The 16,287-nt window shown below is 40.8% G+C and overlaps 1 protein-coding gene across 1 annotated transcript in view; it reads right to left on the reverse strand.

Moving 5' to 3' along the window:
* Positions 1–879: 879 nt before the first annotated feature.
* The window catches only part of homer1b (homer scaffold protein 1b), a 22,433-nt gene continuing 7,025 nt past the window's right edge, over positions 880–16,287 (reverse strand). Inside the window, exons 3-5 of the mRNA XM_042487733.1 lie at positions 3,187–3,297; positions 3,009–3,089; positions 880–1,743 (exon numbers count right to left, since the gene is read on the reverse strand). Of these exons, the coding sequence (XP_042343667.1) occupies positions 1,552–1,743; positions 3,009–3,089; positions 3,187–3,297 (384 nt within the window). The 3' untranslated portion in view covers positions 880–1,551. The remainder of the gene's footprint in view (positions 1,744–3,008; positions 3,090–3,186; positions 3,298–16,287) is intronic.

Here is a 16,287-nt window from a genome sequence, read left to right on the forward strand (position 1 = left end):
AGCCACTGCAGGGCGTTACTGCATTTTAAGTAATCCATCCATTCATTTACAACATCATGAGTAGAAAGTTGTCTTATACAGTTCTATAATTATATCATCAGTGTTATATTCTGTGTAAAAAAAAAAAAAAGAAAAAGAATACAAACTGAGTACAGTTCTGTGTTCACCCGTGAGGAGTGAAAATCTGTGGCCAGTTTCACTGAGGGTGGAGATTTTATGAACACATAGATGACGCTCTGTAAGCCCTTCGCGATGCACTACTTCGACCAGACAGGGCTGCCACACAGGTTTTGCGGTCAACAGTAGTTCACTTTCTGTCAGACTGAGTATGGGGGGGTGGGTGGGATCAGCTAAGTTGCATTTGACCTATCTGCATGAGTCCACTGAGTAGAGTACCTGATAGAGTTAGATAGAGGTGTCGTATAGAGCCTGTCTGGTATTGCTCAGTGTGTGTAGGTGTGTGTGTGTGTGTGCGTGTGTGGGCCTTGATGTCCAAAACAGGGTCTTTCTCTCACAGCACAAATCACACACACACATATTATGTACAAACATGTGTCCACGGCGCATATGTGCTTTGAAGGCACATGTTAATGTCGAAGGTCAGGCCTCGTTCGGGGAACACACACCACACTGAGTTTGGCAGGAAGACAGGTCAGGTGTTTGTGACGGTGGAAGCAGTCTGGATACGGGGAATCTAATGTCGAATTTATGCTTGGCAAAAGCATGCCTCAGGAGGATTCATCTATCATGTATTATTTTAAATGGGGTGTGGATATATAGCAGTCGGTAAGTAAACCAAACTTCATTTCCCAGCAGCCCTGTGTGTCCTGGCCAATAGATAAGACTGACTGATTTGTTGAGAGCCGTCCTTTAATTCTCTGTTTCCAGTGACACGCTTCGCTGGCAGCCCGGGCTCAAACATGGAACTCTGTTTCTCTGTACAGTAAGTCACTTTGGATCAAAGCATCTGCTAGTTAGAGGACAATATTTTCGTGGGATTTGGCAGCTTTGGCGCAGTTCTCTGAGTCTTAACAGCAATTATTTCCACATGACTTTCAACATTCCCCTGGGGGGGCAGTTTAGAGAGGAAGAGAAGGTGTGTGTGTGTGTGTGTGTGTGTGTGTGTGTGTGTGTGTGTGTGTGTTGCTGCAAGCTGTGGTGCAGCTCTCCCAGTCAAACAGCAGATGGCACTGAGGCACAGTTCTCAAGTTAACTCTTTGAAAGTGTGTGGGTGGGTTTGGGGGCAATTGCCATGAAGTGGAGATCAATTCAACCGAGGTTACGCCTACACCAGCCATTCAAAAGGCAAGATGAGGTAGTCCCTGCGTTGTCTCGAACTACAGGAGTGCCTGCGGTGGGTTGGAGCTTGATGCCTGCAAGGTAAATTTGGGGAGTTAGCTGCCCTTTTTTGAGCAAAATCAGAATTGGGGCAGTGTCTCAGTTTAAATGTGTGTGGAGGGTTGTAGGAGGAAGGTGGGTAAATTCGGTGTGGGTGAGTCGGGCTGTAAATTATCATATGGCTCTGTCTGTGAAGATTAGGCAGCTCCGTCTCTAGCTGGCTTCCTCTATGAGCCGAGCCAAGGTGTCTCTGAGCTCTGTCAGCTCAAAGATCTTGCCGTCCAGCAGCTCCAGCAGCGTCCGCAGGCTCTTCCTGAAATTCTCCTGCTCCTCCTGGTTCTCCTCCAGCCGCTGCTCAGCCCCTGCCAGCTGCTCCTCCAGCACCCTACTGCGCAGCTCCGTCTCCTGGAGGAGGACAAACAGCATTGTTGGCAGGTTTGTGTCATTAGGAGGTAAATAACATGGATGTATTAAGAGATCTGGATACAGCACTCAAGGCAGGGCCCCGTTCATTCCTGTGAAAGTTGCCCAGTGTTGCATGAAGCCAAAAAAAAGCTTTTTTTCCACAGTGTGACATTACCAAGGAGGTTAATAGAAAGGTTACGACATCATGTTTCGTAATATCATTGGGGTACAACACATGCGCAGTAAAATCTGGTCTCCACTTTCTGAAAGATTCAACAGGTAGTGCACTATCATCGAACATGGTAATAATTAATTCGCGTCACAGAGGCGTCCGCCATCGGCTGTGTGTTAAAATACATTTGGAACGATAGGAGTGAGAATTATAATTCTGCAATCAGTAAAAGAATCCTCAATAAAAGACAAAAAAACAGATGCTTATGAGATGTATAGGAAATGCTTGGCCACCATCCATTCGAGTGAACCAAAAAAGTTCTGGCCCAGCGCATCCGAGGAGGCTAAAAAGGGTGCACCCAAAAAGCAGCTCAGCAAAGGCCATTGCTTTATTTGTAGCGCCTTCTGCTGTAACCGTTCAACATCACAGCTCCGGTTACCTTGCGCATGCGTCATACCACATAACTTCCATGATCCTTGGAAATTACCTGGATGATCGGTGCTGCTTCCGCATCATTGGTCTGATAGATTTAAAGATTAAATAGATTAATTCATGATGTGAAATTAGGCATTTTGAGGGGGTTGTAATGCTAAAAATAATATATCCGCTGAGTTAGAGACATCTCTTTTCCAACGTAAGTCAGTGGAAAAAGTATTTTTGGGCCCGATGGCATCACATGATGGACCGGGAGTTGTAATTCCACCGTGTGGCCACTACTAATTTATTTTTTATTTTATATAGTTTATTTGATAGAGTCAATGCGAATAAACATAGTCCAACTTCTGACTACTAGAAACAAGCTGTAGTTACTGATGCCCAACATATAGAGATTAGAGCTATTGCTAGCTTCCACCTAGTAGTATTGGCTTCAAAGCCCGGTGTACTTCCTGGGGGGCTTGTGAGTAAGGACAAAGGATGTGCTGATACTTTGGGGGACAGTTATATGTTTAACCCTTTGAAATCTGATTAAGTTGGCTTGGTTTCTTTCAAAACATCAGAATAAGGCATTTAGCAACGACAGAAGAAATTACCCAAAAAGTGGCCAACCAGTGCTCCAGGCTGCAAAAGGTTAATGTCTCTTTGTATCACTCACCTCAAGTTTCTGGGTAAGGGTGTCTTTTTGCTCCATCAGATCGTTCATGTTTTCCAATTCCTCTTTCAACTTTTCCATTTCCTAAAGGACATAAAAACAGCGTTAAAGTCTGTGTAGCATGAATGTAGGGTGCTCTTTTCCCTATGACACACACACACACACACACGTGCACACATACCTCCTCTTTATCCCTTAGTGTGTTCTCCAGTTCCTCTATTGTTTGGTTCAGTTCGGTCTTCTGGGATTTGATCACTGGGGTCTGGTTGCTCTGGCACTCGAGCTCCGTCACCTGAAAGGACAACATGGAGATCAACGGAGACAGACGGGCACAACAAAATCAAGAACTTTTATGTCCAGACTACCTGTTCTTTACTCTCCCTCGTGCCAACAACTATCTCTGTTCTGTCTCCCGTCCTCTCATCTTGACTTCACACCATCCTTTCCAAATGATCCCTCCTATTTGATTTGAATTAATGAATCACACATGAAAACGAGAAAGCTTTCCTGTCCTGTCCCTCACCCGTTTGTGTAGTCTCTCGGCCTCCTCCTGGTAGGCAGCCAGTTGTTGTTTCCACTGTTTGACGTTGGCTGTGGACTCCAGCAGAGCTGCCGTTAGCTTGGCATTGTTTCCCTTTAGTGCCTCCAGCTCAGCCTCCCAGTGTTTTGTCATGGCCGGGCTGCAGATCAAAGGGATGTTCATACCGTCAGTTTACCCTAACAGCAGCATAACTTCATAAGTGCTCAAGTTTTCATGCAACGGATGAAAAAAATGTGCCAATCTGAAAACTGTAAAATCAAGTAGTGAATGTGAAGGTTGAGCTTTTTCACAACATATCAAAAACATTATTAGTCAGTAAGCACCATCCATCCGTCCGTCTATCCATCCATCCAAGAGAGTATCTTTCGAATGGTTTTGAGTCTCTTTGTGGTAGTTTTGAGTCTCTGTGTCATAATTTTGAGTGTGTTTTTTGTTGTGTTGAGTATTTGTGTGGTCGTTGAGTCTCTGTGGTTACATTGCATCTCTATTGACATTTTGAGACTCTCAGCAATCATTGAGTCTCTTTGACACTGTTTTGAGTCTCGTAGTGGTCATTTTGTCTTATCTGTGGTTACTTTGTGTGTCTTTGAAATTATTACAAAGCTCTCCGCAGTTGTTGTCATTTTGCATCTCTTTGTCGTCTTTTCGAGGCTTGTTTGAAGTGTCTTTGTCATCGTTTCGAGTGCCTTTGTGGTTGTTTTAAGTCTTTTTGTCGTAGTTTTGAGTCTGTGGTTACTTTGCATCTCTAAGTTGTCATATCAAGGCTCTTTGCATTTTGAGCCCCCTTTTCATCCTCTTTTGTCTCTTTGTCCTCACTTCGATACTGTAGTTGTTCTGAGTCTATTTGTGGTCCTTTGGGTGATTTTGTGCTCATTTGAGTCTCTAGCGACCAATTTGAGTCTTTTTATGTCTCTTTGATTGGCATTTTTCAGATGAAGTGCTCCAAACTTCTCGGGCCTTAGGATTTGGGCTGGTGTGGCCATTCAAAAATCCACGCTTGCATCAATCCAGCCAACTTTGTGCCAGCACTAGAAACTGACAAAGGCTGCAGCGGGCTCTCAAGTTGGAGGTCGGCACTTTGTGGCCTGTAGCTGTGAAAGCAGCTGTCAGCCACATGAGTTGTAATCTGAGATTATATCCTCGGACTGGCTGGAGCCTAATCTGGTCCAGCTACTCACAGACGAGAAGATGAGATGAGAGATAAGGGAGAAGCGATTGGATGTGATTGGATTGCATGATGGAGAGGCAAGTGTGGGAGAAATAGGCAGGTGGAAACAAAATACCTGCATATAGTGTGATAGTTCAGAGTTGAAGTGTAATATTAGATTTGTGTAAACATGTAACTCAACTTTCTGGAGGGAAAAATGCTTCTGCTGTGGATCTCCCCTGTTACATATGAGCACTGCAGGCATTCATTTAAGATTTACATAATGCCCACTCCCTGTCTCTCACGTAATGTCTAACTTAGGCGTTAGACTCGTTGTCGAGTACCGACATCGAGTCAAGTACCTTTGAAAAGGAGCTCCTACTCCCACATACCTCACAATAATTCCTTGCAGCGGTGGAAACACACACGGAAAAACACAAAAGGAAGCTTAGCTCACTCAGGAGTGATGAGGGTCTGTATATGACCCATAACAATGTTGTTTTCAGTTTTGTTCCTCCCCCTCACTGACACACACACACGTATATACTGTATGCTCACACTGCAGCAGTACTCCACTATGCCATAACACCCACTCTGTGAAGTGTAAAAGAGAGAAAACCCAGATCTAATTCACGCTGGACTCCCACGGTGCCTTCAGTTCTTACACAACAGCCACCCCCACTGTGAGCGCAAGTGTGTCTGTGTGTGTGACGCATGGGAGGGAGACGACACTTCATCCTACACATGCACATATTAACTCTCACACACACACACACACACACTGAGCGATGCTGTCACCAAGGCACACAAGCCCCGCCAATGTATAAACCCCACACACCAGCCTCAGAGAGCGGGAGAGCAGGCGAGACGTCAAGATGTGAAGATGGAGACAGACAGAGAGAGCAAGGGAGAGCAATGGAGGGAGAGAAAAGAGCGCGAGCTGTTTTGACACTGGTCTTCGTCTGCATTACACGAGTCTGGCAGAAAGGTTTTACCTGTGCACGATTCTGACTGAGGACAGCAGAGCTGAAGGTGTGTGAGACACACAGAGGGTAAGTTAGCTGCTACTGTGTCAGTGAACTGCTGATTGTTAAGATGATGTGATTTTTTACACAATGTAAATGCCTTATCAAGAGGATTTTATTAATTACTGATATTTTACAGTCGCTGTTCATTATGTATTTTTGTTATAATTTCACTGAACTGAAGAAGCAATCATTTCCTGTTTGTGTCAGCTTGAAATTCAAAGGCAATTTCTTTTGTATAAATTCAAGAAAAATTGAAAAGAAAATTCTGTATCTGGTAGGGAAGTTTTCAACAATGTTTATTTTTATCTGTATTTTTTTAATCAGTTTCATGTGAAACATATTCTGCCAACTAAAACACAATGTGTCACAATGAGAGACAGCAAAGGGGTGTCAGGACACTTCTTTTCATTTCAAATTTTATTTTGTTTTTTTTATTAGTTGAACATTATATATATATAAATTATTTAGATTGAATTCTGAATGTTTTTTGTGGTTTTTGAACATTACCTGTACTCACTGCCAGTATGCCATGATTGTTGAATAAAACATTAACACTCTGTTTTGTGTTTTACTACATTATGATGCGAAGTATAAATCTCCGTCAAGCTTCAGTAAAGTTGCCAAATGCAAAACATAAACTCGTGTACACCGAAGGTCTTTTTTACAGCCCTCTTGTGTGTCTGCCGTGTCCTGACTGCTGTGCGTTGTCAGGTAGGTTCTTTCTCCTCACTTCAGGATGCACGGAACCAGAGCGGTTGCCATGGCAGCACTGAAGGAATGGAGGCGCTTGTGGTACCCTGACGTATGACATCAGCAACGTCTCTGTTCACACGAGCCTACCACAAACCCACTGACAGACGCCTACATCCTCCAACACTGCAAGACCATTCACACACAACCAAGGCATACCCAACAAAAGGTCTTGAGATTTTCAGAAAACAATTCAAAACGACTCCACTGCAGACCTGCCAAACACGCCTACAGCCTGTGATATAAAAAAAAAAAAACCCTGTATCTCATCCTCCCCTCTCCTTCCTCTGCCCCATGCACCCACACACACCTGCCTACACAGCCGTGAGCAGCAGCAGTGTGGTGTGTATGTTATGGAGATAAGTGATCATTGTCTAATTGCAGACACAGAGAGACAAACCAAGATCATCAAAGAGGTCGAAAACACAGCAAACACCTGTGTGTACAGGTGTGTTTCTTATGATGGAATATACAGGTAAACACATCGAAAATACACTACAAACTAGGGCTGCTGGATATAAGGACAATAACTGGGACAGTTGATAGATTTCCATTATCAGGATAAACGTGAATATCATATCCAGCAGCACCCAAAAAGACTATTTGGGTGCTGAAAAAAATAAACTCTGCATACAATGGTCAAAAAAGTCTAAAGATCTTATTCATTGGTATATTTCATATCAAAAGATATGATGCAATTTTTAACAAAATGCAAAATGATTCCAGTATGTTTACGAGGCATTTTAAGAGCTTAAATAAAACTTTGATGATTAGCAGTATAATGTCATGAATCGCAAATATTTTGGCCAGGATAACTGTGATAGTGCTGTTAAAAAATTGCAATAACGATATTATTTACGATATGTACTCAGTTCTGCTTTTAGTAATCTGCTAAAATACAACAAATTGTTTAATTATAAAAAAAATCAAATAAAATAATTTCCAATTTTTTTTATTGAACAAATTGAAGGTTAAGCTGAAAACAGGGGGCACCAATTAAAAAAGAGAATGATAGTTAAACTTCACAGTGCAGTTTATTACTGATAAAGTCTTTCAGCTAACGCAAAAAGTCCCTGCAGTCTTTCCGGTTGTATTTAGTGCAGGTGTTGACATCACAATGATGATAAAAAAAGAAAAAAAGACATGTTGTGTAGACCTACTTAGGGCTGGGCGATATGGAGAAAATCAAATATCATGATATTTTTTTACTATATACCTTTGTATCGATATTGCGACATGCTTGTTGTAAGTTTGACTTTTGGTGCGTTTAACAAAAATATTTACACAGTTAGATTGTTGACAAATAATCACAAGATATATGGATATATTGGTGGAGTGTAGAGGCTGATGTAGTTCAGAAAATGACATCACATAACTGTAATGCCGCCTTTAAAACCAGGAAATGTAAGAGGATGTCTAGTCCCATATCACAATTTTGTTATAATATCTAATCTAACAATTGACAGAAACTACATTTGAAGTGCAGTTTGAGACACAAGGAGTAGCTACTGTACAAAGTGATAGACATGTGTGGTGATGCACGCAGAGGATATTAAATTGAAGAAATGTGAATCATAACAAGAACAGATAGAAAAAGAGAGGGTTATGTGGTAAAATATTTGGACGGTCCTAGCATCTACCCTCTCTGCATATGCCTCTGAGAGAATGCGAGACTGAGGTTTGCTTGTTATGTCCATGCTTGCCACCGTGAATGCTGAGAGTCGACCCGGTCTCCCACGCATGCAGCATTAATAGACACATCAGCAGCAAGGCTGCAGCAGGCAGTGGGTGTCCTCTCTACATTCTGCTCTTACGGCACCACTCAGATCTGTGGAGCCTCACAGAGTTCATGATGGAGCGGCAGGGATTTCTGAGCATTTGCACTTGTCACAGACTTTAACACACTAATGAAAAACACCTTGAAATAATCTTGAAATATATATGTATATATATATAAAATATGGTTCAAGCCTCCTCTCAGACACAAGAAAAAAAAGAATGATAATACGTTATGCAATTGATTGATATCTTTAATTAATAAGAATCGCAACCAGAGAAATAATGAAATGAGCGGCACAAGATTACAGAGATTTTACAAATGAAAAGACCTTTGTGTACAGTCGACTAACAGGTGAAAGGAGATAACAGGGAAATTTCCTCTCCTGAGAAATAAAAACACTCAAATGCTTCAAACTCATTGCCCATGTCCTCCTGTTCATTTTATTTGTTCCAGTGAGTGTGTGAGAGCAGTTGGTGGATGTTTAGGTATCAGTGACTCATGCACAGACTTTATACAATGCATCGCTCTCTCTCTCTCTCTCTCTCTGTCGCTCTCTCTCCAGCCTCTGACACACACACACACACACACACTCACACACTCTCTCTCTCTCTGCGTCTGTCTGTCTTGCTCTTTCTCTGCCTCCCACTACCCACAGTATGTTATATAAGTCTTACATAAACGCTTCATCGACACCTTTTGGTGATGAACCTTGCGGCCACACCTCCTCAGAGAGCCATGATACAAATGAAAAATATTTACATGGAACTTTGACCTCTTTGTGTTACACAATCGACTGTATATGAACCAGTATTGACAATCACAAAGGATATGAATTTCAATATTCAGTCTGTATTCAGTCAGTTAACAGGACACAGGAATGTATACAGTGTAACAGTAGTAGTGCTGCATGCATAGAAGTGACGCTGTCACATATCCGTAATGCATCAAACAACAGAAAAATCAAAAGATTTCATTTAGAAAGATATTATTGCATTGCAGTAGGAAAACATAGAATTTAAGCATGCTCAGATTGGACAAAATTATAACTAATTCCTCATTCCTGAGAAACACTTAACATCTTTTGCTGGTCCATGTGAAGTGACAACGTGCGAGTAACTGATGATATTCATTGCACCAATATTCCTCCTAACTGGAGTGCTGTTTTACCTTATTGGTAAGCAGTTGGTGAACAGGCAGTGCACCAGGTTTTATAAAGAAGACCCTCCCTGCTGCTGGCCTACAATCAGGCTGTTAGTTTTTTGTGAAAGTTTGTGCTCGAACATTTTTTTTTTGTTTGTTTGTTTTGCGTAGTTATGATTTTGCAGTAGTCAGGACTTGTAATGACATCCCTATCAGAAAGAGCAGACCCGACAAGTCTTATACTGCTCCCTAGAGAGGAAAAACACGAGAGAGCAGCGGTGAATAGAGGGAGTTCACTACCATGCTGACACGCAACACGTATAGGTGCACGCAGACGAAAAGAAAGACACAGAGGAAGAGGTGTGAAGAAGGTGTAGACATCTGTGCCCCAGACAAACAGAAAAACAAACAAAAAAAATCCTAATTATCTATTTTATACAAAATAAATGCAATACTTGCTTTTACTCCCATTTTAATGAGTTCAAATAAAAGATCTACTAGACTACTTTTTTAATATTCAGTGAATATAACAGTACATCCAACCGCCCTCATGTAACCACATCTCCACAACTGGCTTTCTCACCTGCGTGACGGTCCGAGACCAGCTACTACCATGAGCTAAGACGGTTTCAGAGGGTTTGTGCCAAAATTCTTTGGTTGTGCAATCTGTTTGGATGGCTGGTCTCAGACGATCTTGCAGGAGATGAAGCCAGATTTGCAGGTCCAGGGCTGGCTCACAAGACTGGTTGGACGCATTGCCAAATTCATGGAAGGACGGTTTAAGGTAGTGAAATGAACATTCACATCGTAGAAAAGAGATGTGGTGGAAATGGCATGCTCCCTTAAAACTGGGGGCATCTGTAGAAATGTGTTGTGTGATCAAACTGCACATTTTAGAGTCGCCTTTTATTGTGACCATCTGAGGGCACACCTGTGTAGTAAACATACTGTTTAATTAGCTTCTCGATATGCCACACCTATCAGGTGGATGGATTATAGTGTAGGCTATGTTGGCTATGTGTTCAGTTACACAGTTTTAAACAAATTTCCAAACAACGATTGGATGAAATAAGCCCACTGAGCAATAGACAGCTTTTAAATAACATCCCCAAGTTTAAACTCTGTTACAGACCAGGATTTATCAAATAAAATCCATATGATATATAAATAATCATCAAATATTTAAAATTAAATATATTGTGTGCAGTGAAAAAGTATTAGAATCTTTCAGCTCATGAAAAATGGGAGCAAACACAAAAGTGTTGCATTTATATCTGTGTTCTGTGTCGTATTGTTTGTGTGGTCTGTGTGAAATATGACTGTGACAGTGAGCCTGATCAGACTGTCACATCTGTACTGTAGTAAACACGACAACACGGGACAGTGAACACATCATGGTGAGGGATGTACCTGTGTGCGAAGGCCAGTGCGTTCTGCGCCGGCTCTGGACGGGTGTCTGAGTTGGGAGTCGTGTCACAGATGTCATCTGTACCGTTGATGTTTTCCATGGGAGGAGTCACTGGGGTCAAAGGTGATGACAGCTCGCCTCCTGGAGACTCCTGCGTGTGACACAAAGTTGTTTAGCTGTTACAGCCTGTTAGACATCAAATAAATGGTGCTGCCTGCAACTGGTGTATGGGTGGAAACTTGATAATGCAGTGATCGCTGCTGCGCACACTTTAAACGATGACGGTGGCCATATCCAGGATTTTTGTACAGTGGGAGGAAGTGGAGACGTGTTATTCATCTTTATATACAGTCACTGGCTGCAACAAAGAACTATTTTCACTATTGATTTGTTTTTATTTTTATGATTAATTGATTAATTTTTACCCTAGAAAATTTCAGTACCACGGCCCAAGGTCATGTTTTCAAAAGTGTTGTTTTGTCAGATCAACAGTTCACATTTCAAAGGTGATTTGATTGTCAGTGATTACATTTTTGTTAAAAGATATCTGAGAAGCAGGGACAAGGGAAGGTCCTTGATAATAACCTAAATAATGAGATAATCAGCAATTTAAAAAAAAAAAGAAGAGTTAATTTCTTCTTGGGGAGAATAAAGGAATGCTTTCTTTCTTTCTGAAAGTTTTTCTCAATTATTTTCTGCAAATTGACATAACATTTTTGTCTTTATTATTTTATCACAGTGCAGCTGGAGACACACGGGAAACGAAAGTGTTTGATAATTATAATAATTATAATTAAATAATTATACAACACCCAGGGAGTTCATGATTTCAAAAAGGTTGACTAAAATAATTAAACTGGATAAAAAATAGTTTAAAAACACTGCATGGTTAAATTGTTGTTTATATTGTATTTTCTACTTTATTCCTTATTTATTTGCCTAATTGTTCTGTGCTCTACAAGGTGGTCTTAATCTAAGATTCTGAGATGGATTGCTTCTGTCTCCGCCCACATGCCTGGGGCATGGTTGTATTATAAGGAAGTCTCGCGCATGGATGTCTCGCGGTGTTTTCTCACTTGTCACTCGTGATGGTCACTCCCCTTTAAAGGTATGTTGGTCGTTATTAAACAGCATCAAAAGTAACAGTAATAACTTGCTAACATGTCGAGAGGTTTCAAGATAGCTTGTATGACATTTTGAGCACCGTAGAGTTATATTTTGCCGAGGCTCGTGAGGTGTAAGAAGTCCCCGCTTAGTAGCACAAACCAACACCTCAATGGGCCAAAAGGCGCCGCCATTTTTTTTGTAAACTTTTAACTGTGAACTCATATTTTTTGGTGTATTTTGCTTTGTTATCAGTATTTGTCATACGCTTTTATGCACTATTGTGACTTTTGGAAGAGTTTATTGAGCTCAAGTTGTTTTGTTGTGTAGTATTTGAGAAAGCAGGTATGTCTCAGTAAAATTCTGTGCATGTTGTAACCATAGACTTTATATACTAGGGGTGTAAATTACTGGTTTCATCACCATATGATATTATATCAGCACTTTGGAAAATGATAATATATTTGGCAATATCACAAAGTCTACCACCATGGGATTTTGATTCAATATGATTTAAGGGCTGGCGATCAATATGATCTGATATTATCTGCTCATTTAACACAGTCGGTTATAGAGGAAGCTGCCACCCCTTTCTTGCTTTTGGTCACAAAAAAAACAGCATTTAAATATTTGGAAATAATAAAAACTGGTTCATTTTGTCAGAAAAAGCTTTCTGGAAAAAAATATTTTCATTTTAACTCAAACCGTGATCTTTGTCTTAAAACTTGAGGGCTATCTGACTTGAAGACAAACTTCTCCCAACATCCTCAAAACATGGATTAATAACAAGATCTTTCAACAAAAGCATAAAAATCAGTTCAATAATAGGTGTCAAGTGTCATAGACAAAACAACTATCTTTAACATGCTGTCTCTCCCACATATACAACATGCTAATGTTATTAGCACAAGCCTATTGTATTTTACATTGCATAAATTAGCTTAGTGGCTAGTCGCCATTTCCTCTTCCCATAACTTAACCACTTCACACTTATTATTTATGCTTTGCATCTCCCGACATAACCGCACAGTAGAATGTCACCCTGCGTGCACGTACGGCTTTTGTTTACATAAGGCATGGGCTTTGTCTTTTAACCCTGAGTTATTCTGAAAACAAACTGATGATAAATGGCGTTATCCTCATCGTCTTTCTCTTTGCTGCGTGCCATCATCTGCCTGACACTTTGTAACAGTGACAGAATTTCAAAACAAAGGCTCATCTGAAAGAGGATGTTATAGATCAATGTGTTCAATTTGCATCAAAGATATGTTATTGTTGCTCATTTAATCAATATATCGATCTCGATATATAGGTATGCCAGAGGTCACCCCCAATTGTCTAAATGTTTCATCAGCTATTTATTTTAATCCTAAGATTTGTGCAGAAATTGTCTTATAATTACTGTGATTATAATTAACATATATAATGTAAAATGTGTAATAATTAACTTGAGTGATGTTAAGGTCTTATTACCAGAGATAAGATAAGCAACAAGATGAAAAAAATAATATCACAAATTAATTTGGATCATCCTCCTCACAGATCTTTTCATTGCTATGCTGTTGCTACAGCAACAGCTTTGGTCCTTGTTTTCTTCCTGTCCTGTTAAATATGGCCCTGACCCAATATCTGCACTATGCCCTAAGGTTTTCCTCGAAGTGCGCACTTGTGTGACGTTGAGGAAATGTGCACTAATGGGCGTAAATGTGCAAGGGGCTGAGAGCAGAGTTGGGACAGGTACATACATGTCATGCACTAACATCTTTGCTGTTTGGATCACCTAGGAGACGAAACATGGCACCGTCCGTCATCATGCTGTTTGCAGTACTGCTGCTAAAATAATCACAAATCCCCACCAGCAGATTATCTGGAGAATTAGAAACCACAGAAGAAGAAGGCTTCTAAACTGGATCAAAACAGCGATGTTGATGCCCAACCAACAGGTAAATGAACGGGATAAACACAACTTCAATTTCCGTTTCAGTTTAGCCTCTAACACGGGTGATGTGTGCCTTTAATAATAGCTGTAATGTGACATGACCTTTTTGACTCATACAGAGCAATTTTACTGTTAGCATAATTCATATAGAAACAGGTTTTTGGCTAGAATAAATGGTGATTGGTCAGCAGTTTGAAACGTCACAACCAAAGACTGTATGCAAAGTTGGACGACACGCCCATGCTATGCTTAAATGAGGCTAAACTATCTCAGATACGGGCGCTGCCATCTTCAGCTGGTGACGTCATTGAGCGCTGTGTTGTCTGATGAGGAAGGGGTGTGTAAGGGCGCAGGAGGGCGGTTATGATCAGCCCTGGAGACCCTGCGGTATTGCACCCCTCAGTGAGAATTGAGGCGCAAAAAGGAGCAAGTGGGGACAGGGCCATACATTAGTGCAGGAAATACACTTGAAACATGTTTATATCCTCCAGATCTATAAGGAGCTGACATGAGAAGTGATGGAGGTGTGTTTGTGTGTTGTGGCAGATGTGGTGCTGTCTGTCTCTCACACTCATAAAGCTCTTGCTGTGGTGGTAAAAATGTGAGCGTCTTCGTGAGCACTCAGTGTGCCTATAGGCCATTAAATAGCTCACTATAGCACTGGGAAATAGCAGAATTACAGATTAATGCTTATCTTTATATCCCATACAACCACAGAATTACATGAGAGACAAATCATTTAGCTGCTGCTCGTACATAAAACAAAGCTATTAAGACTCGGGGGCTTGGGCACAATACAGGAGCACAATGACACTGCCTGTATGTCTCTAATGGACAAGAAGGAAGTGAGAGATAAGAGGAAGATTATGGCTGGCGTTACATTTTGAGCTCCACATTCATTAGTATAACATTTTAATATCTGTTCATGATGCACCTCCACTGGGAGTCTGGCCTACTGGGACCGGAGTATAGCATTTAGCTCTGTGTTTTCTCATCTCATTTTAGCGGAATAATTCCTCTGGTGTTTTTTTATTTAGAGGAGAGAAAAGATCTGGAAGTTAGAAAGAAAGCCAGCAGGCATGTGGGTGAAACAACGACTTTCAGTAGTGGAGCAGAGTGCAGCACTGCGGGCTCGTAGCAGGAAGGCCGCAGCCTTTTACAGTAACAGCAATCCTTCCAGTTTCACCGCTATCGTGTGGTGGTAGCCAGCGCACACGCAGCCTTCAGCCCCTGATGAGAGCGAAGCTGTCCACTTGGCTTCATTAAAAAACATCCTCCCATGGGGCGCATAAGGTACTGTAGCATTTCGGGCCATGTGGGCCGCAGCATTAATAGTACAAGTAATGGAGCGCAGTACAGCGGGGGGCTGCTCCCCGAGCCTCCGTAATGAACAGACGAGGACATGAAGCCTGTTAACAGCCTTTAGATTAAAGAACAGATTTCTCTGGGGATGCTCCTCTGAAACAAGCTAATTTTCTCTTAGATGCAGTTACACATGCCCTAAAACACTCTATTATTAGATATACCACACAAACAAATACCTAACATACAGGCTAATTATGCTCTCCAGTTTATGGTGAGTCCACAGACAGCTTTGTCTTTTTTTTTTTTTTTTTTTTAGTGTATAGGGTAGAAACATACAAGGAAAATGTATCATATCGGTGTACATCAATATTCCTATTTATTTCAACCGCAATGTTTGGACCTCTCAGGTGTTCATACAGCAGTGGAAGGTAACTCAGTATATTTAAGCTGCTCACAAGTACTGCACGTTAGTACAGTTTTGAGAAATGTGTACATTTTGTGCAATTTATTTGTACAAAATCTACATGATATATACCATAATCCACTCAGCAACATATTGTAAAATACAATAGATTTTAAAGATTAAATTATTTAAAAAAAATCTTTTTTGTTTGTAAATCCTTGGAAAAAAACAAAGAGACATTTCCCCTCTAAACTTCTCAGATGATTTTTATTTAACTAACTTTTCAAACCCAAAGCAGTCAATAAAATTCAAAGATTAAATAACGTCCAGCTCCTCTCCCATTACTCATGGTCCCTCAGATTTATTTTGTGACATTTTGAAAGGGGCCTGACCCCTGAGGTTGCAGATTACTACCAACTGAAACTTCTCCTGTGTGGCAAGCGTATAGGAAAACTACGGTGGCTGACACAAAAATGTGAAAATGTCAGCGACCCTTTGTTGAGCAGGTGTTTGATTTCTGGATTACTACAGAAACAAAAAGTGGAAGAGGACCTGCTGCCTGTGTCGATATAAACAGCTTATTCTAAGGTTAAAAAAAACCCCAATGATTTATATTTTCAGGCGATTATACACTAAAGATACATTCTTAATATATTCCATTTCTACCAATATATCTCCCTAAATAATTATATTTTACTGATAATACTAATGTACTTTTACTTACACATGATTTTTAA

Source organism: Plectropomus leopardus, chromosome 6, assembly GCF_008729295.1.
Source record: "Plectropomus leopardus isolate mb chromosome 6, YSFRI_Pleo_2.0, whole genome shotgun sequence".
NCBI lineage: Eukaryota > Metazoa > Chordata > Actinopteri > Perciformes > Serranidae > Plectropomus > Plectropomus leopardus.